The sequence below is a fragment of the Calonectris borealis genome, chromosome 2 (genome assembly GCF_964195595.1).
Source record: "Calonectris borealis chromosome 2, bCalBor7.hap1.2, whole genome shotgun sequence".
In the NCBI taxonomy this organism is placed as follows: Eukaryota; Metazoa; Chordata; class Aves; order Procellariiformes; family Procellariidae; genus Calonectris; species Calonectris borealis.
This window is the reverse complement of record NC_134313.1, coordinates 22,990,927-23,012,949: the sequence shown is the minus strand read 5'-3', so window position 1 is coordinate 23,012,949 and position 22,023 is coordinate 22,990,927. Positions and strand designations below refer to the sequence as shown.

Genomic DNA, 22,023 nt, shown 5'->3' with positions numbered 1-22,023 from the left:
ACTTGCTGTGGTTTTCATATTAAACAAATTTCAAGATAGAAATCACTTAAATTACAGGGGAAAAAAAAGTTAAGTATGGATAGAGAAGACAACTGGTAGTGTGATCTGAATTCCATCTTCTGTAAATTACCACTGTTAGAAATTAATAAATTATGCTGTAGAAAGACTGAGTTTACTTACCTTGTGCTTACGATCCATTCCCAGTTCCTGTGCAGCGATTCTGAATCTCTCTCATTACAAAAATGAAATTAGAGGATTAGATGACCCGTTTCCAACCTGTTCATAATAAAAGAAAAGGAAAATTGGACCTTTTTCTTCAAGAACCTTCCTCTGAGTTATTGATTGAATCAATATATTGAATCAAAATATTGAATCAGCCCATCTGATTCTTGGGGTTGGAAGAAATCAGACCTTAAAATGATATCTAGTGTCTCAGAAAAACACATATTTTCTTCACCTACATTTCTTGAACATATGTGAGAAGGCACTACCTGTGTATTATTAACTTTTTTGGACTTTCCAATTCAGCTGCACTTTTGCAAAACACTATTCTAGCTCATCAACAGTGTTAAGTAAATTTATTAGGCATGGATAAATTTAACTGTCTAGTATGGAAATGCAAAAGCATGATCAGCAGTGCAGTTGCAAAAGTTGTTATTACTGCCCTTAAACTCAGGAGCAATTAGCTTATTCTGTGCATAGTAACATATTTTCAGATGTACATTTGAAATGGGTACTTTTCCATGTTTTACCTCAATAACAAAATAGCTTACACATTTCAGTACAAGGCACTTTGAGCAGCAATGCACACAGCTAAAAGCGAGAGTGAGATTTCAAAGGCATACCTTTAGAAGGAGATGTCTTCCCATTGTTTTAGAACTTGCTTTAAAAAGTGTGGAACTAGGATTATCCATGTACAGGTTTCATTAGGAAATGGTTTTCACAGTATTTACCATGCTACCAAACATTCACGTGAATGAAAGGATTAGCTATTGATTTTAAGTTTATTAGACCAAGAGGTGTTGTGAAAGCTAAATATCTGAGTATGTGAATATTGTATTGAAAGAAAAATATTGCCATTTTCTCTCTCTGGATATTATAATCTTTAATTGCAAAAATGAGAAAATTTTATTCCCTGAAAAATATCTACCTTTTTTTCTAATTGAAAAGTCCTATGACAGTGCATGCAAAGCTTATGCTGTATATTTCAAGCACAAAAGCAAGTTCAGAAAGCTAACAAGCAATAATATTTTTATATAAGTTTTGTTATTTGACAGCAGTACAGCTTGATAGCTTCTTTAATGACTAAACCCTATTTTCCTTGGTTGAAGGAGGAACTTTGCTATGCAAAGTTTTCACAATTTGTTTCTAAGATAATATTTTGGAAGTAATTTAATATGTTTCATAGGATTTAAGTATTGTGAAAACTGTAGGGGAGACATATGCCTGCTCACCTCCCTATGTATTCAGTATGAGCAATGGAAGTAAGTCCCTGCCTGCCAAAGAACCTTAGTGATGAAGCAGACATCTTTCTTTTCATCAGTAAGATGGTTCAGACCAACCAGTTACCGTTGTGCCAAAAATTGCTTGCAATTGCAAGTAATACTTACTGTGGTCTTCAAACATATGAGATACAGAAAACATTCTTCAACCTTGCAAAATTAATCTAGGCCTAGATGTGAGCTGACTCAAGTAACTACACCCAAAAATTTATCACCAAACTATGGAAAGGCAGATTCACGACAGTTTAAAGGCAGTCAGTGTACATGTAACAGAAATAGTGCTGGCTAAATAATTCTAGGATTATTCCAGGATGAGAAGGGATGGAGTAGTGATGCCCAGTCATTGCTGCTTTCTAAGGAGGCGGATGGAAGTTAGAAGATGCAGCAGTGGGGACAGCTCCATTTCTAAAGGGCCATGAAAGGCAGGGAAACAGAGATTCCGGTTCTTTTCTGCAACATCTGGAGCAAAACTCTCACGTTAAGAGCACAAGAAGGATTGATTAGAGTTTTTGCTAACTTTGAGAATGAAATTCAAATAGGCAAGGTCTTTGTAATATGTTTTTTTTCTGTGTTTTATCATTTTAATGGAAAATGATGTTTCTTTGTAATAACATGATTGCTGTGGGTGAAGCCTACAAAAACTAAAAAACCCTATTAAAGATGGGTGACCAAGTTGGAAGAGCTCGTAGTCCTGGACAGTGGAGAGCCAAACAGTAGAAGGGTCTGGCAAATAAACTGTTGGAGAAAGCAAGGACAAAAAATTTGTATCATTGAGAGAATTTAAGAGACCAACTGCAGTAGAAGACAAGGATTTGTTGTTGTTCTTATCTTACAGTATCATGAGAGGTTTTTCAAGCCTTCCAAGAGTGAATCTACTGTAAGTATATCTCAGTGATATACTTACCCTTTATAAACAGAACATGACACCCCTCTACTTTTTATTTGCTGTTATAGTCAGTACTCAGTGACACACTTTCCTTTAAAGACCAGGATTGTGCTTTTTTTTGTTTCCATCTTTCTTATGTTGAAAAGAAATTTCTGGGTGTAATTTGTAATATTTTAGCACAAATATGATTAAATGACTTGTGCATCTCTTAAGGCTTCTGTGATATTTAGTTTGACAGGCATGTTTAAAATCTGATGCCTTAGACTGTGACTAAAGACATTTAAAAAGTATAAACTGTATTTGGTCAACAAAAACCAAAGGGATAGGTAAACTCCAAATTCAGCTTAAAGGTACTTAGCATGCTAACAGATGTATCATATTAGATGGCTGGGAGGCTCTTTGCCCTTATTTTAAATTTTGATTAGAATTAAAACCAGAAGCCAAAGGCCTCAAAATCCAACCCCCAAAATAGCCAAATGTAAATAAAGGCTGATCTTCAGTCTGGTGAAGGAAAAATAGTAAAAATATCAGATTATATAATTAAAAATGAGAACATAATTGTGCAAAAGACAGAATAGCATTAGGTATATATTTTTTATCAGTAAAGGTTTGCTAGTGGAATTTATAATTCTCCTGGGTCTTACATGCAGGTGCATACACCACTGTTGTTTTTGTGTTCTTTGGTTAAATCTTTGCCCATATTTCTGCTTATTGAGATACTAATGAAGATGTCTTGCATTCTTAGGATGGCTGAAGAATCTCTATTAATAGCTGTTTGCTTTTCTGGAAGCAGAAGCATAGTTATCATCAAGTGTTTGTGCCTATGTTTTGAAGTGGCTATATCAGAATGTGAAATATTCTGTGGTTATACTGTGGAGTATACCAGTGGTGGGAACTCTGAGGAGCTTGCATGCTTGGCAAACAGGATCCTGGAGAACTTAACAATAAGACTGTGCTGAGGCTTTCATGAAGACAATGCAGAGTTTACAGCATGGTTGATCTGAATGGATTTTTATGAGTACAGAATGTAAGAGCCCACTGACCCCTTAGATATATTTCTTTTACATTTTCAAAATCCTATTGCAGATCATTCATATAGGGAGGATCTGCCAGAATTCTTTGGAGAAGCGAAATGGGGTGTTTTAGCTAATACTCTTCTTACCGCTTCTTTCTTTCTTCCTTTTTCCATGCCGGCGCTCAGTATTTTTCAAAGGCCACCAAAATGTATGTACACCTTTGTATGAGGTAGCAAGGACAAACATCACAGAGTACCCTGCAAAAAATCACTTTGTAAAAGGATCCACACACCATAAAAAAAAGCTAGTCATAACCCTAATCATTACTTTAATAAACATGCAAAATAGAATTTCCCAGTTTGCTTCAAAAGACCTTTGTCCTTTACCAGCTGCACTGATCTATCCCTAGTGATGAAGACCTGAGCTGACCCTGTCAATTTATGAACCCGTGATTCTAGAGATTTTTTAACTTTCTAGCTTAGATCACCACACCATCTTATTCAATTCTTTTACTAAGCAGTGCCATGTATTCTGCAAATAATCCAAAGTAACATTGTTAACATGGTTTAAGCATTGTGATAAAAATTTGTTTAATTGGTGAGAAATGTCCCCCGGGTTTCAGTCTTTGTTTAGTGTGACAAGTTTAAAGCCAAGAAGAAAAAAAAACCCAACAAAACCATCAAGCAATTCTCAAATAGAAAACAGGAATGCAAAGGCATGCTCCCCCAGTAGGAAGCTGGCTAACCAAAATTGTCTTCATTCTAGCATTCCCTTTTAAGGACAGTAATTGACACTTCAATCTCATTTAAACAGTAATATAAAAACACTTAAACAACCTTTTATTTTTTTTCTTGTTCCACATTTCTGTAGGTGTCAACCATATCCTTTTCATTCAGATTGTGACATGGATCACAGACTTCTTGGAAAGGCCTTGCTTGCTGCAACAATAACTTTTTTATATTTGCTATACATTCAACATAAAGCCCTGGAGAGAAGTTCAGCAACCATTTATATCACACATCACCTGATATTTTGCTAGACCTGTAGCAGTTAGGCAGTTATATTTTTCACACTGTAGACAGCCAGAATGACAAAATTTAGAGCTAATTTCTTAGACATAGAATTGGAATTGAATGGCTCTGGAAATAGGAGGAAATGTAATCCTTTGAGTGCAAGACCTTTAACTGACAAGTTTTGATGTTCAAAGCAAATAACTTTTAGATTTTTCATTTAGGAGACAATCTTGTCTCCTTTGCCTGTTTTGATAAGAATATTGTTTCAGGGATTTTTTTCAGTATAAAATTGATTTTCCTGTATTCTCATAAATAACATTTCAAGAGAAATCTCTAGTAAGCATTTTGGCTAGCATTTTTAAAAGTACTTACCAAAAGTTAGGGTCCTATGTGTACATTTGAGTTTTAAAATAAAATGTTATTTAATAATTTGCACTATTTTGAAAAATCTAACTCAATTTTCAATAAAGCACTTAAGTAAAGAAGCTAATTTATCCACTCTATAAATACAATTGCTAGTCTTATTGCTGATTTTAAGGTTTGCAAATATGAAAGATAGAAGCATAAAACATTTTATGTCATTGTCCTATCTTATGCCTAAACTCAGAGACAAACAAGGAGTTCCACATCTGTCTGTTCTAATAAAATGCACATCCTCCACTGTTGGAGGCTGCAATTTCTTTCATTCAAAGCAAGGAAGTCTAGGTTTATTTTAGGCCCCAGCCTGAACTGATGCAAATCTCTTACTTCCAGATCCCAGGTGAAAGTACGGTTCTGAACCAGCCTGTTGAACTGATCCCTGCACAGCTAAAAATCATTGCAGGAGAGACAGTTAAAGAGAGAACCAGGCTCTAACCTCAAGTTTAGGGCAGTCAGCTGTGAGAGAAGGAAGAAACCCTGGGAGGAAGGCTATTAAGCCCAGCACCTCCCAGTTGTAACCTTAAGGCTGCAGAGTCAAGCTCCTCCTTATCCTCCCAAGGAAGCCAGCAGTTTTTGAGCAATTGTTCAATGCTGCCATCAGTATCCATGGCTAGGGAGAAGTCTGCTATCCTGCTTCTTCTGTGGAACTGTTATTCTATTCAGACATGTATGGAGACGGTCATGTTCTGCTCCAAGGGACTTCTTGGGGTGAGGTGGGTGAAGCCTGCCAGCGTGCTTTGGCCGTGGCACCTCCAGGTTCCCGTCAGAACAGCAGAGCTCATTGAGTTAAGGCATTTCCAAGAAAATATAGCTATCAAGGCCATTTCAGATCAGTTTTAGTTCTTGTTAAGTCTGCTCTTGTATGAGTCTCTTGATTAGAACTCTTTTCTGTTCATTTTATCTTTCAGATATGTGTTCGATTGTTAGACACCTATAAGATATATTAGTAACCATTAGAAAGAATAGACCATTACAACACCAGGGGAACATGGTTGTGTCTACTATTTTATGAAATGTCAGTGGTCATTATAATAGCAACGTCAACTGTGATGGTGGAAGAAGGTTTTGAGGGAGGATCTTTCAGCATTTCAATCTCTCTATCCATATAGTTCATCTCTATTTTTCATCAATATACTTCGATATATCTGTATTCTGATTAAGCTGAAAATATATAGTTATTTTCTGTAATGTACAGAAGTGTCTCCTTCATGAAAGCTTTGATTTTTTTTTCTCCAAATTGTTTAATTCTGAAAAACTTTAGTTCTTAAATTGAGATAATTATACCACAGGATACAGTATATGCTTTCCACTTTGTAAACCAAGGTTAATTTAAGTGATGTAGAAAAATATTGACTAATGTGATGATATTATAGAAATCATGTAAATAGAAATAGGCAAAGATTTTTAGGAATGACTGGTGACTTTGTCATTTTATATTATTCAGTTTGAGACATTTTAAAATCATCTTATAGTGATTTATTGGTTTTCAGCATTTTCAAGACATTAAGGCTCTTCATGGCTTTTTCAATTTGAGCACATAATAATTGGGGAAACCAAAAGCATTAATTACTTCAGTATCAACATTCTGAACCTGCTCTGAATTCTTTTAAGAGGTGATGACGAGGCCCGTAGCTGTTGTGAAGATCTTTGCTGTTGAGAAGTTAGCATTGTTTTATTTGGTCAAGGGACAATATATGTTGTTCAGTCCTGCTGTTTCCCACCCAAGTGAGATCTTTCTCAATTCAGTCTTCTGTTCTTTCTAGTACTCTTCACAATACAACTGCAACCTCAGTTTGGAGAGTAGGATCCACTGTGCTGACCTTTCTTGTAAAAATCTAAAGGATTTATTTATTTTAGAGATTTGTAATAAATGTCACAGCACTTCAATTACACTTTTAAAATTCAAGAATCTAATAGAATTTTATGCTTGCTAATACTATGGTATTCTTTTCTGTAAGTCAATTTGGAAATATTTTTCTATATACTTTTTAAACATGGAGCAAGAACAAGTGAAAGTCGGACAGGTTTCAAGTTTCCCTTATTTTGACAATTTCTTTGTTTAAAGACTCATGGTTGAAAGATATCCAGACATGGATGAATAGACTTCTAGGCATTTTAAAAAAGGAATTATCCTATATAGTATTAGTTTTCTGTATTAAGATGATATTTCAGGCAAAGTAAAGATTTCTTTTCACCATGCGTATGAAATAACTTAGAAATGTCATCATTCTATCTGAGCTCAAACTCAAGGGTATTTTAATGACTCTTACTTCACTTTCATCTATGTTGTGTTATGTTGAATCAGTGGTATTGCTATCAGATTGCTTCCTGCTTTAGAAAGTAATGAGGCCGTAGAAGACTGTTTATAGCTTTTACATTGGCAACAGCAATTTAAAAAAAAAAAAAAAAATGAAAGCTTGAAAAGCAAACACAAGTATTTCTCTCTTTCTGCTATTTTCCTTGCAATATCCAGAACTCATATAGATAATATAGGCCAGGCTACCCAAAGGCCAAAGCAGAAGAATTCAAAAGGCCTTATTTATAAACTGTGTACAATATAGGGCAGGAAAGGTCGGGGAATGGGAGAAGTTTCACGAACCCATTGGGTATCCAGTGATTTCCAAAAGTGTAGGCTTGTGACTTGCCGTATCAGTTTCACATTAATTTGCCTAACAGTTCCACTAGGAACTGCCACCAGAAGAACAACCTTGATCCTACACAGGATGGGATGCCAGATCCTATAAAAGTCTGGCACATTATTTATGCTCTCTGCAGGAGCATATTTTTCTTTCTCACAATTCTACCTTGCCCCAGTATGATTTCTCTTTAAGTATGACTTCATCCTCTGCTTTGATACCCATCTCCAAAACGGCATTTCCTTAAGATATAACAGCTTTGTTTCCCTCTTCAGTCTGTGTACTATAAAGTAGATCATAATTTTGTGAGCAACCCTCAATAACCAATAATTCTGGAAAAATGTTTAATTCTAATAATACATGCTATTTTTGGTTTGTAGCTTGAGGGTTGTTGCTCCATATTCATGGGATTGTTTTAATTGAATTTAATATCATTTTGGCTTACAGTAAGAAAAAGAAACAGAGTCTGTTTAAAAGTTAATTTATTTCTAATTAAAGTAAATTTCATTTGACTTAAAATTCTTTCACATTAATTACCAAACTTGGATTTCAGAGTGCAGTATTTATGGACTGCCAAACTATTTGATAGGGATCTAATGTATTTTTATTTCTTTGTGACAGAGGAATGCCCTGAGCCATTTACAACCTTTGATATGCATTCAGAATATTTGTTGGCATCAGCTGGATTTATGTGCATGAACTGGGTTCTGAGTATTGCTGTTAGTGTCTTTTGTTCATCATTTTTTAATTCTAAGACAAGCTACAGTAATATAATTATTAAACCTTTTAATCTGTAGAAGCTATGAGAATTGATTAAACCAATGAAGATTTAAAGTAATTACTGAAAACTATTCTGACACATTCAATTTTTATGCTTGAACCATTAGCCTGCATATTGTGTGTGCACTGCATAAAACATACAGCACAAGCAAATTTTTTACTTTTATTTTTGTGTCATCCTATTCAAGGAAACTGTAAAGTAACTATATCTGACACCTGCCTTGCTCTCTGTTGTGTTGAGTGTGTTAATGATTCTGGAAGTGCACAAAATACCCATGGGTTCCCTCCAATAATTCTTAAATAAGAGTGCACAAATGTATACACTAGCATGCAGTGAATATGCCTCTGGATGTAGAGCACCATACTTGGTTGGTTGACTAAACTCATCAAATTAAATTAATTTGGTGGGTTTTATTCATTTTTCCTTTTTAATGCATGATTTATATTACTTTTATTATTATTTCTGCATTTTCTCTTTCCCCCTCTTTTTTTTTTTTACATATTGCTTTCATTTGTTTATAGAAGAAAAGAAAGCAGATCCAGAGAATGGGGATACAGGTAGGGTGACTTATTCAAAATATTTTCATGGTTTTGCCCTTAAGTTCTTTGATCTATTATGTTTAAGCAAATGTATACCATAGAGCTGGATCACAATTTTGATGTATTTGGGGGATTTCAAAATAGACACTAGGAAATGGAAACTAAGAAAGGACTTTCACAAATGCATTTCATTTGCTTTTTTAAGGGAATCAAATTAGGATGAGAAATGGGAAGAAAGAGATCAGAATCAACTAAAGAAGGTTCTCGTACACCTTAAGACTTCTGTTCTGTCCTCCCCACTCCAGGCACAGAGTGCGCTTACCTGCACACTGCCTTTTTCCTCTCTATTACAGGTTTCCAACTTCCAAAATCTCAGTGTTTCTGTAGACCCTCATTACTAGTTTTCCCCATGCCTGAGCTGCTGTGCCTCCCAAATTTTGTATCCCTCTTGTCCATGCCTATCCAAAACTAAATCTGTCCTAATATTTTAAGAGAAACTCCACTCTACTTCCATATCCCAGATTTCCCTTTTACTCTCTGTGCCCCAGAAGCCCCACTGTACAGCAAACTCCTCCAAACATCACCATTGTCAGCATCTATAGTAGCTAGAACAGTTTAATAATTCCCACTGGAGAAGGCAATGAAAGAAAGAATGAAAGAACACAGCTCCCAGCTGTTTTTATTTTTATTTTTTAAATAGGTAGGTGTGCCTTAGGCTAAGCTGGATGATGAGGCCATTTTGTTGTCCCTTTTGTCTCTGGTGTGGACCACAGGCTATCAACTGAAGAGTCTTACCCTAGAGAGTAACCAATATTTGACCTGAAGAGCAAATAACAGCCTTTAGCTCCAGGCTGAATTGAATGATTGCTTATCTCCTTGTAAAAATGTGATTCTCTGAACAGCTGAGGTCAGGAAAAGTTAGGTATTAATCACACCACTGATTACAGCCCCTGAAAATTTTTAGCATGAAACAAACATTTTGTTTTCAATTATGAGGAAAACTTTAATGGTGAAGTTTAAAAGCTGAATTTAAAGCTGATTCTTATCTTATTTCAAGTTAAAACATGAAAATAATGGTTAGCATTCGAAGCTGGAGCAGTGATTCCAGTGCCTGTCCTGAGCCCTGTTGTAGAAATTATACTGCTGCCACCTAGACCACGATAGGAATTATGTGGATGCCACCTCAACAGGGCTTGTCCCTAGGTTCCACTTTAATAAAAGAATCAGAGTTCCTTCTTCTACTATGTTTAATATGCAATAGTAGTTACAGCTTGAGCTGGGTGCCTCTGAAGAGGGGCCCTGCCTGCCAATTGTTACTGGATTTTATAGTCTCTATAGGTCACTTGATTTCCTGATGGCACTTCTGCTCATCCAATCCTGTTCGCAGCGTATGGGATCTTCTCTTCTCCTGATTTGCTCCCACAGCCTCCAGGCACACTTTTTGTCTGTGTCTTAAGATATTTTCTTATCTTTTGCTACAGATTATCCTGCAGTTAAAGTTTTGCTTATATTTCCTTATCTACTGGTTATATTTCCATAGATAAAAACAGAGGCTAAAGTACAATTCATGTGGCCTAAGGCTTAATTTACTTTAGTCACTAGTGCTAAGCTCTGGCACAAATTAGTCTCTCACTAGAGTCCTCGTGGCAGGTGACAGGGTTGCTGTGCACAGTACTTGGGCGCCTTACTCAGGCATTTCAGGACTGCGTTTGCACTGTTGTTGTGCTGCTTTCCCTCAGCACACTCTCTTCTAAAAATATGGAGAATGGCTGGTATTGAATCAGCAGCTGGCTCTTTGTCAGCCAGGAATTTCCCTGGGCTGATGAAAACCCCACTGAGCTAACCTTCAGGCCACGGGTTTTTTAACGTTAGAGAATTGCTCAAAATAAGCAAAAGTCCGAGATGTTGCCTACAGTGTAACGATCCCAGTTGTGTTTGGTAAGCAACATCAGGCTTTGTTCTTCCATCAGTCTTTCTTAATTTTTTGTGTTCCTATGGCTGAAACTTGAGTGTCTGATTGGCTGTTTCTGTTGGAGGCACAGCTACTAGAAGCAAACTTCTGGAAGGAAGTTAAGGCAGAAGTGTACAAATGAACTCACTTTTGCCTGGCCAAAATTTGGTTGCATACACTTTGGTACATTGTGGCAGTACATGAAAGTATATCAGAAGTAACTTTAATTGTTCTAGCGTCAGTGTCTATAGTCCTGAAAATGTGTTGTGCTGGGCTCTAGCTGAGGACCTGAATAACACAAGGGCTCAGTCAGCCTTTTGCTACCAGTGTGAAAACTGATGCTCCTACATTTTCACCACTATTCATAACTAATAGTTAGATTCAGGTTAGTTCTGATTTGTCTACACACACTCCATATACACCTTCTGATTACAGTGGAGTCCTTAGCATAGGACTGATGTTCAGCCTTGGTTACCAAAATCATGTTAGGAGCTGAAGCTTCCTAATGCACCCGGACAGTTACTGAACTCTCTGGAAGTACTTTCTGCTCCTGCTAAACTCCCACACATAGGTTTCAGCTGAGTATAAATTTGCCAGCAGAAGTGGAGATGATGATAGCCCTGCATTTCCATCACTTAGTGCGACACGCATGCACGCTGGGCTACATGAACGGGAAGTGCCGTGACACTCTCTCAGCCTTTCCTACTCCCATCCAGATCATGACTGCATCTGGCTTTAGTGACACCAAGATTAGCCTGCGGCAGGCAGTAATCCTGCACGCTCTTTCTGCATGTCAGCTCCATGCATAGTACAACCAAAGCTGATCTTCTGCATTATGAACTTTCCATTGCCCTCAGGATTCCCTCCTTTTGCATGTAGCTGAATTCACTTACTTGTTAAAGGCAGTTTCAAAAATACATAGCAAGTTAGATTTTCTTTTAATAAGATTTTATGGAAATTGATTTTTTTTCCTTAAATTTTGCTGTCTTGTTTTTCTCTTGAGACTAAAATATGCCACCAATTTTGCTTATTTTCTACAGAGGACTCACACTGAGGGCTTATGTGTTATACTTCCCTTTCAACTGCATTTTTCAGAGTGTTTGGTTTTGCAGACCATGAGGAATTGGAAACCTAACTTTCATTTTGCCAAATGATCATAAATGAGAATGAATATTTTCACAAGTAATTGTGACATTTCTAATTTATGCTCAAGAGGTGTTATTTCATCACTTCTCATAATTTCCTGAAATTTGGCAGAATATCTGGGGAAAAAGAACATATGTGATGATTTAATAAGAAAACTTTATTAAAAAAAATTGACAAAATTTCCCTTTTGGTGAAAAACAACTCCTTTGTTACATTACTGAAGAATGACAAGTGGATTTGCAGAATGTTACGATTTCAGCAAAAGATGATTTCTTTCTTTAAGCAAAAGTTAGTGTGTTTTACTTCAAAACCACTATGTGTTACTTCTGTCATTGAAAAAAGAAAAATATCATTTTCCAGTTTAAAGCTCTTGTTTTCAAGAGAGAAAAAATATCTTTAGCGCTTTTAAAACTAGATCCTTAAAAAAATCACTGCATCTCATTGCAAGTGCAAGTATTGCTTTGGGGCCTATAATGTTTGAGGAAAATTGTGATAGGAAAAACTAGCTATATTTTATTTTAAGAGTGTTCATCTGCTGCTGTCTTTTTCATTTTGTTTCTCCCTATAAAACACCAGGGGTTTTTTTTCATTCATTTTTGTTGATTTTCATTTCTCTTAAAAGTTTTGATGAAGGTTTTTCATTCATGTGGTTTGTAGAGAGTAAAGATGGAGAGTTTGAATACAAAAATCAGAAGCCAGAGGGTTTATAGATAACAGTACTGTTTAGCCTTATTCCCTTCCCTCTTCCTCTCACCCTTTTCCTTCCAGATTTCCTACAAAGTGCCACAAGATTTAGCTGGCAGGTCTCTCTCGTAGTATGTGCTATTATCGTTACTGTTGTCAGGAAAGAAAATACAAAACTCAGAGGCCCGGTGCGAAGCCCCACTTTACTATCAGATTATGACTTAGAACTGAGATTTAGAATTTAAATCAGATTTATACAGTACACTGGAATCTAATATTCCCATCTCAGTTCCATAAATAAAAGTTCAGATTGTTCAATATATGTAATGTACAGAAACTTCCATTTACAACAAGTGGGATTCTGAAATTTTAATCCTACACAACTTCTGTGTTAAAATTATGGAAAGTTTAAGACAAATGTCAGTCAAAATGGATATTTTTTACCATTGAGTGGATAATGAATTACTCTTTATTTATACCATGTTAAAGTGGAAGAGAATCAAACCTGTGTGTGTATAATAGATAACTATATTTTGTTTGAAAATCTTTTTTTAATTCTGGGCTGTTGTCTTCCTCTCATTTTTCTATTTCTCACTCTTCCACCTCAGCTTTGGTACTTACTTCCTTATTATTTTACGTAGTAAATTGCAGTGTTACAGTACAGTTGGCTGAAACCAGCTGCTGCCCAAGTCATATCATCTCATGACCAACCCATGCCTAACTGAGACTAGTCATGTATTTGGTCCAAGAATAGTGAATCCTGAAATCATTCCTGAAGTGGTGTATCATTAGAATGTAATACAGTGATGCCACTGGATGGCTTTTTAACATTCATTTATACGTCTTTAAATTGTTTTGAGCATACCAAGAATACGCTCAAATGGTAAACGGAAGCTCTGCCAGCCTGTGGTTGTTACTTGATTAGTAATTTGGTATAAAAATGCTGGTATCACACTATAACAAATGCAGAACCAGGATCTCCACCCAAATAAGCAGGTTGTCTCTGCATTCCTTTTTTAAAATGAAAGACTCATTTTCTCTTGAATATTTTTGAAATAGTAAAATACTCTTCTGTGGAAACATTTTGTTCCATTTACATTCGTTTCTTCCACAAAGTTGGTTTCATTTGAATTGTGTAGATAATACAACACCTATTAAGATTCTGCTGAAATACTTATCTACTCTTTTCCTCCTCTTACAATTTTTTGTTTTTCTGCAAAATTATAATTCAGAAACTAAACTTATATACACCGTAATTTAAGTAAATCAGATTTCATCTTTTTCTGTTAAAACTTCCATGAGCATAACTTTAAACTTGGAATTGAGGACTGCTTGTGTATTTATTTTCTTTTTTTTTTTTTTAACTTAACAGGTGCAATGGATGTAGAAGAGAGGCATCGCCAAATGAAAATGAGCAAGTACAAACAGGTAGCAGGATCAGATTCCAGGCTGGAACAAGATTATCATTCTAAGGCAAGGGAGTTTTGTTTTGAAAAGCAACAAAATATGTTAAACTGAAATATCCAATATCCTTTTAGAAAGTAATAGATGAGTGGGAGGTTGTTTCTTCAGTAAAAGTTTCTTATGTGTCTATAATAAAATTATTGGAAACGTACAGCAAAACCCTTAACACAGAGTGTTCTTGATTATTAAAATTTAAGAAGGATAAGTTAAATCAAGTAAAAGTGGCAGTGTAATTATCCATTGGAATGAACAATAGGGCCATGATTTATAAGCTCAAAGAGAAGGAAAAAAGAGGCTTATTGAGTGACAGATGGAATGAGAGCTATTGAAACCTGTTCATGGCTTTCATATAGTTGAACACAGGGTTATCTTGATCTATTGAAAACTGGAATATGTAGTGTTACTTAGTTTAATAGTGGCAGTTTAGCTTTTGGAAAAGTATTTTATCCATCAACACAAGCTTCCACTCCAGCTGTGGCAATTTGCCAAAAATCTGAATTGTTTCATAGTCGTATAGCCCCAAATATACTATCCAAAATTTCCTGCTATCTGGAACAGGGTCATGTCATATACAGTGTGTTAATTAAAATAATCAAGATATTTTCAATTTAAACTTCTATTATACAAAAATAATTTAGTGTCCTCTAAAAAGCTTCATTAATTGAGGTCAGATCGTAAGTGGGAAACACAAGACTTCTGACCTATAAAATCTAGCTGAGGAAGAGAAGTCTGTTTTAGACTTTTATTTCCAGGATGTAGTTCCTTGCTCCAAGGATTGGCAAAGTTACTGTAAACTGAGCCATTTAATATTTGAAGACAAAGTCATCAAATTTATTAAGTATTATTAGTTTTGCAGATAATGTAGACTAATATACTTGATATACTATGTTATAATTACTTTCTACAATGTACATTTCTGTGTGGGAAAATAGAGGAAGAGCTTTAGTGAAGCCCATGACGAGGTGGAAAACACTATTAATGAAAATAGTTAGAACTGACAAAACAAAACAAAAAAACTGTGCAAATGGTTTAAAATACTTTAAAACTCTGTAGATGTGCTGCATGATTATTTGGGTATTTTACAAATGTAGTTTTTACTATAGAAGGTATAGGAATTTTTATTAACATGTAGGAGGGACTTGGTATACTGTCATGTTTAGATGCTTGCTTTATGTTGACACTTATGGCAAAATTATTTTCACGTATGTCTATATTGTCGGCTTTGAAAGGTGTTACTTTTTAGAGATGAGCGTAATACTGTGAGCAGAACTTCTCGCAAGTGTTATGATTGTATGTACCACAGAAATATGACTTTATGTATTGTATGTAAAACCAGACTTATTCTGCTAATTTTCCTGCTCCCTCAATGCTTGACTGAAATTTGAATCAGAAGTAGGACTGGTATGGAGTAAAGACAATAAATGGGCTCTCATGTGAAGGAGCTGGATAGAACATAACTACCTAAGGAAACATTTCCTACCCTTGTTTTTCCATTTCACCACACCATATTATTGGGCCTCACTATACATCTTTTATCTTTTTTATTAAAATTTTACCTTCAGTATTATTGGAATGTATTAAAGAGGAAAATTATAAATGGAATTATTTTATGAAAATGGTGATTTATTTATTGCACACATCAAACAAATTGTCTCCAGAAATAAACAGTTAATTTACTCTTCTGCCAAAGTGTAGTTTCAGTATTTGAAAATGAGTTATTTATTCTATCACTGAACTTGTGGAACTAGATACTGAATATTCACATATATGTATTAATTCGAAATGCATTCTTAAAATTGTGTAGTTTTAAGACCATATGAGAACCATAACTCTCATAAGCCATATGAGAGTTCCGTCTTCACTTTTTTACTACCACTGTTTCAATTCCCCTTAATTAAGTGCTTATATTATCTAGAGACAGAAAATGAGTAAGTACAATTTATCTACTGGTTTCTACAAAAATTATTCTAGAATCATGAACTGAAACACATATGTCAAATGCTAACTGAAATCTCATGTTCTGTATACTATGATTTTTAAAATCTGTCAACTGGCACAAGCAGACAGTCAAGCGGGCCATGCCTGAGAAAAATGTTATTAACTAGGCATTAAGTGACATTCAGGAAAGCTATCACATGGAATTTTCTTTTACATGTCTGTTCTATTTCTTTCTTTAAATGGAAGTCAACAGCAACTGTATGTCCTTCATGATTACTTTGAGTTAAGAAAAAATATCATTCCTTGCTGAGAAAGCAAAAGCTATAACAGTAGAAGTTATATTAAATATTAAAATATTAAAATAGGCATCCTGTATTATACCTCTCTAGTTTTGTTCTACCTCTGGAAGTCAGTACTAGAGGCTTTAGAGGAAGGTACATACACTTCTATGGTGCGTAGTCATACATTAAGAAGCTTGTGGGAAAAGTTTACTTCCAGACATCTGTACTCTTAGAAGCTGCTGAAATATGAAATTGATTTTCCCATATATTTTTTCCTCATAATTGATAAAATTGCAGATTGTATTTTTATTATTCATATATGTGCCTCATTATTTTTGGAAAACTAAGTATTCTGCTTCCATAATATTTTGTATACATGAGTTTGGCAGGTAATATATTGTGTAAAAGAGTTATTTCCTTAAATGCAGAAGTTGCTTAAGTATGGTTTCAGCACAGACATAAGGAAAGCAAGCAATATATCTGATTTTCATATAAACATACTTACAACTAAGGAGACATGAGAGGAAAAATATTGTGGGCATTAAGGATTAGGTGAAAGTATTTCTGGTATTGGAACAACTATTTGTTTCTGAATATTGAGTACTAGTAGACTTGTACTAAATAGAATATATACTAAAGTCTGAATTGCAGTGCTGGTAGAAGCTGACATGCAGGAAGACCCAAGTTCTGGTAATATAGAAAAAAAGCACAGTAGCACAAAAGTGTTCCACCAGAGGAAAAAACAGCTATTTACCATACTGTGGCTCTGCAACACTAGCCTGATTTATGCAATTTTCCTCAAGAAACTTTCTAGGACTAATTTATTGTTTTGCATAAAAACTAAGCTTCCCGGTTCTTAAGTGTTTAAGCAAGTTGCACTGTGAAGAGGGAAGGGCCAAGATGGGAGCCCGGAGAAGCTGAGTGAGCAGCATGCTAGATTCACTTCGGACTCATTTGGTTGATCTGGCTTTTGAAGTCAATTCCCAAACTACCTCTTAAAACCTCTCTGAATCTCTCTGCCTTGCTTCTTGCTTGGCGCTGCTGCCATTACCTCTTCTGGCAAACAAATCGATAGCACTATGCTTGGTGAGTAACTCCTTCCCCTGGAGATTCCCACCACCGCTCAGATTCAGGAATCCTTGCTGACAAACGAAGGATAAAGGGTGTGAGGAATCGTGCCGTTCCTCTCCCCTTGCCCCCACGGCTGGAACCTCCCCAGGGGATCGACTGGGGAGAGTTGAAAAGCTTTGTTTCCACTGAGAAAAAAGAGAGAAGATACTTCTTATATGTGGAGCCCTAGAAGCGTTTGCAATCAATGTGAAATCAGCGTAGAATCAAGCGAGAATTCCATCAACTCAGGCCATATTAGTCACTACAAAAGGGTCCAAGTAACTGAAAGTGTTCAATGCCAAACTAAAGGAAGTTGGATTTATGTAGGAGTTAGAATAGTGAAAAAAGATTGTTTTGTTTAGGAACAAAGGTAAAACAGACTGGCAACTAGCTGACACACATTTAAACCTCAAAGTACCATGAGGGTCATTTTATTTGTTTTATTAGGAGAAAATAATGACCTACAAAAAGGCAGAGAAATCCAGTTATATAATATAGCAATTAGTAATAGTCAGTAATGTAGTAATTAGGAATATAGTATATTAGAGAAACAAGGAACCTCTTTTGGGGTAAAAGAGGTAAAAGACCAGATAAAACCTGAAATTTTTGCAGAACTGGTGACAAGATTATTTAGCCAAATCTAGAAAAGATAACACCAAATAGAGAATAATACAGAACACTGGAGGACTTTCCAACTCCACCTTTAATAATTCATATTGATCATAAGACTGAAACTTTCTGCATCATAAGATGTATGTAATGCTGCAGTTCCTGTTAATCAATAACCACAATTCAAGTTTTAGATTTGCAAGATACTGTGCATCATAAATATATGAGCATAATTATCTGTGTTTGATGTAGGAGACTAGTAGTATTAGGCATACTAGCACACTACTTTGCGATCTTCTAACCTGTTAGCAAGACCAAGACAAATTAAGCTGTGGAAAAGAAGAGTTAAGCACGCACTCAGTTTATTTAAATAAGGTGCAGCTGAAATGCCCTTGCAGCATGCAGACACAGAAAAGCTGCAGTTCTTCAGTCTGAGACACTTTGATTCAGCAATGAATCGAGTACCACCTTATGGGTTACCTGTGTGAGAGAATGTGCAAAAGGTAAGAGCTGTAACACTGGAGGTGGAAGAGGTTGAGTTTGAATACAACAGAAGCAGATCTCCTTAACTCTCAGTCTTGTCGCAATGTACAAGTGTCCAAGAACTGCCTTTTTCCTCTGAAACCTGCAGTAAATAGTTGTATCATTGGTACAGCTACATGTAGTATCCTTTGACCTGTGTTGTTGATTGAAACATTTGATTTAATGGTGTTTTGGGAATGCCCTTGTCTCCTCCTTAAAAATCAAAACAGAGCAGTACACAGAGCAGCAAAGATTGCTAGCAGAAACACTTGTCACTTTTCTTCTTGAAACCCTTGCAGAGGAGGAGTTGAACAAATGTCCAAGCAACAGGATGATGAGACCTTTGATATTCTTACAGTATATAATCTGTAGTTCATTTATATTGGTTTTGAATTGGCAATTGTTTTTGAATATTTAAGCTTAGAGTTTGGGAGTTCTGGGAACATCATGATATGCCCAGTAATAATTCGATAATTTATAACAATTATGAATATACCTCTTTGACCCTATAATTGTTTCTTACAACTTCTGTTGTTAAGGATGTAATTAGAAATATTCAAAATATTGACTAAAAAATGGAGGCTAGGTTAAATAGCCATATTCCCTCAAAACAGTTCAGAAATTGGAAATCTGTTTTGTATACATTTCCTTTTAACATACCAGTTTAAATTTTAAAATTTTAGATATCTGGATAAAACTTGGAAAAACAAAATAATTAGAATGGAGCTATGCTGAAGAATAATTAAGGTGGCAAAAATTAACACAGATAATACCACATACAAATATTCCATGCAATTAATTTCTGTAAAATATCTGTAAAACTAAAGGCCTAACCAGTAGAATTTGATAGACTTATAAATGGGAATAGCTGTGCATAACTTTATGGGGTCCATTTATCTTCCGCTTCCCCACCTCCACACCAATAAGCTCTTTGCTTCAGGAAATAAACTAAACATCAATTAGGCTAACAAAGAATTTTCCATATGAAGAAACTGTTTAGTTATTGCTTGTTCTATGGCTTTTGTGCTTTCCTATGGACTAGCCAGTAATTGTATTTTTGGACAAGAAACTTGATAGCTAAACCAGCTGTCTGGTCTGGAAGGATAGGTTCTGTCACTCTCAATAGGCTGTGAGCACTCAGGTTACCTAATCAATCACGCTCATTTGTGATATTTACTATGCAATGGCAGAGAGAATCTCTCTGGCCCATAGTGTTGATAGCATTTATATTTTCAATCAGGTATTTCACTGTATTTTTAATATAAAAATTTTGTGGAATAAATTGCTGATGTTGCAGTTCTGGTTCCTATAAATACAGGGTTTAAAGTTCAATTATAAAACTTAAAAATGTAGCTAGGTGAAATAAATTCAGAATTCTAGATTTGAGCTCTATACCTATGGCAATGTAGAAAACATCTCTTCTTTCACTTCTATTTTTATCAAACTGTATTTTGCTGATGGGTTAAACATAAATTTAGTGACTTTGAATACAGATGTGGATTGCTGTGATTTCTAGTATTTTCTTCTTTCGTCAATGATATGCAAACTCTCAGAAAAGATTTCTGTTGCTGTGATTTTTCTTTTTCATTTAATGCAAGCTCTCTTTTAATTTATTTTGGTTTTGATGCTTTTCTAATTTATTTTTTAATCTTGAGTATACAAGTCTCTATTAGAGATTTAGGGTATTCTTAAATGTAATACTGTGGTTAACACAAATACTGCATTCACATATCATGATCATGGCTGAAATATAAATATCTGAAAGTAGACTGATAGTGGCTGTCTTTATCTGTCAGCAGGTATTTTCTGTTGTCAGCCATTTTCTTAGTTTTGTGTAAATTTCTATTGCTAATCATATATCTAGAAAGCAGAGGTTAAATACATTATAAAATGTTGTTAAAGTACCTTATAATTTTACAATCAATCTCAAAGAGAAAAAATGACTCCGGAAAGTAAAAAATAAAATCATCAGTCTATTTTGGCTCTGAATATTCATTAGTTCTTGGAGTTTATTGGAAAAAAAGGGATTTCAATAGCAGAAAAATATATTTTTCCAATTAAAAACCCACAAAAAATATTAAGTGTAACACAAAGTCTTCAGTTCTACTCTTACAGCAGAGTTAAATATTCTTTTGCAAAAGCAAATATTTTCCAGAAGAAAAATAATTTATCAAACACATATATATCAAATACACATCAAAATGTATATCAAAAGATTTCTATCAAAGCCAGATTCAATTAAGTAATTGTAACCATTCCAGTAATAATCACATTTAAAATCACCTGGGTGCCGTTTTGACCGATTTCCAGCCAGAGTAATCACTGCAATTTATCTTAAATCCTTTCATTCTTTTTGTAATAGAAGGTCTTTTCGTTTCAGAACTGCTTTGTATAGACAGGTGAATTGCTAAACCGTTAGTCTATTTTGGTTCAGACTGGCTATCTTTTCACAGTAAACTCAATTATGTCTGTTTACAGTTCTTATCGGAATTTAAACTGAAAAGTTCCAAGATGCTATTGAACTGAGTGACAATTAATGTATAAAATAGTGTGACTGTGATTGGATTAATTATCTAAGATGTACTGAAACTGATGTTATGCTGATAATAAATAAGAAAATCTACAGAAAACAAGAAAGAAAATTAACTGGGAAATATGTACTAAATATCTGGGTGCCAAAGTGTGACATTCAAAAATAGAGAATATATGAAGTTAATTGAATTGCTGCAACAGTCCGGGAGCTCTAAGAAATGAGAGTAATAATCTATGATAACATGTATCACACCAGACTGCAGTTTGTGCTACTTAATTCTGTGCCAGGCAGAATAGGCGCAAAAAGAACATTATTCACATTTGAAAGATAAGAAGGGTAAAGCAGTGGTTCCAGCTAGGTGGAAACATGTTTGCTACATCAATTTGCTAGGCTATTGACCTTGAAAAATCAAGGAAAGCAAGGCATGCAAGTAGAAAGGATAGACCTGCAGTCCCCGTGCAGTGCTCACATGGAGCCTGCTTAAACGCATAGGATTCGAAGTGAAGAAGCAGGACGTTTGCCTGTCTGCTTCACAGGGGGTGGTTCAGGGGCCAGAGGCCGGAGAGCTGGCTGGCCCCTCGCCCCGCGCACCCCCTGCCCTGCCCGCCTCTCCTGCACTGCGGCAGCACGAGAAGGCACTCCGGGGCCGGGCACCGGAGAGACACTCCCGCTGGTTCAGCTGGGCGTACGATCGAGGATTCGCCCAGAGTTTACTGTTGTCTTGTGTAATTCTGACTATAACGATGAGGCCTGTGAAGTGGTTTTAGCAGTGTGGATATTTTCTTCGGTTCGGTCTCTAGGAGTGCTTCTCTTTATTAAATGCCTTGATTTTCTTTGATGGCAGCCCCAAAGTTATCCGTGGAAATTTTGCCAGTTTATCAACCTTTTTCCAAATAACAGATTTGTGGTTTTGAGGAATTTTTGCCATCTGTCATACAAGAGAAAAGCTATGTATCTCTATCAGATTTCCCCAAGGCATTGTATTTCTTTGA

General features: G+C 35.5%; 1 protein-coding gene across 1 annotated transcript in view; it reads left to right on the top strand.

Annotated features, from left to right (window-relative positions):
* The window catches only part of RIMS2 (regulating synaptic membrane exocytosis 2), a 484,675-nt gene that overhangs the window by 377,385 nt on the left and 85,267 nt on the right, over window positions 1-22,023 (top strand). The window contains exons 32-33 of the mRNA XM_075141296.1: window positions 8,776-8,811; window positions 13,947-14,047. Of these exons, the coding sequence (XP_074997397.1) occupies window positions 8,776-8,811; window positions 13,947-14,047 (137 nt within the window). The remainder of the gene's footprint in view (window positions 1-8,775; window positions 8,812-13,946; window positions 14,048-22,023) is intronic.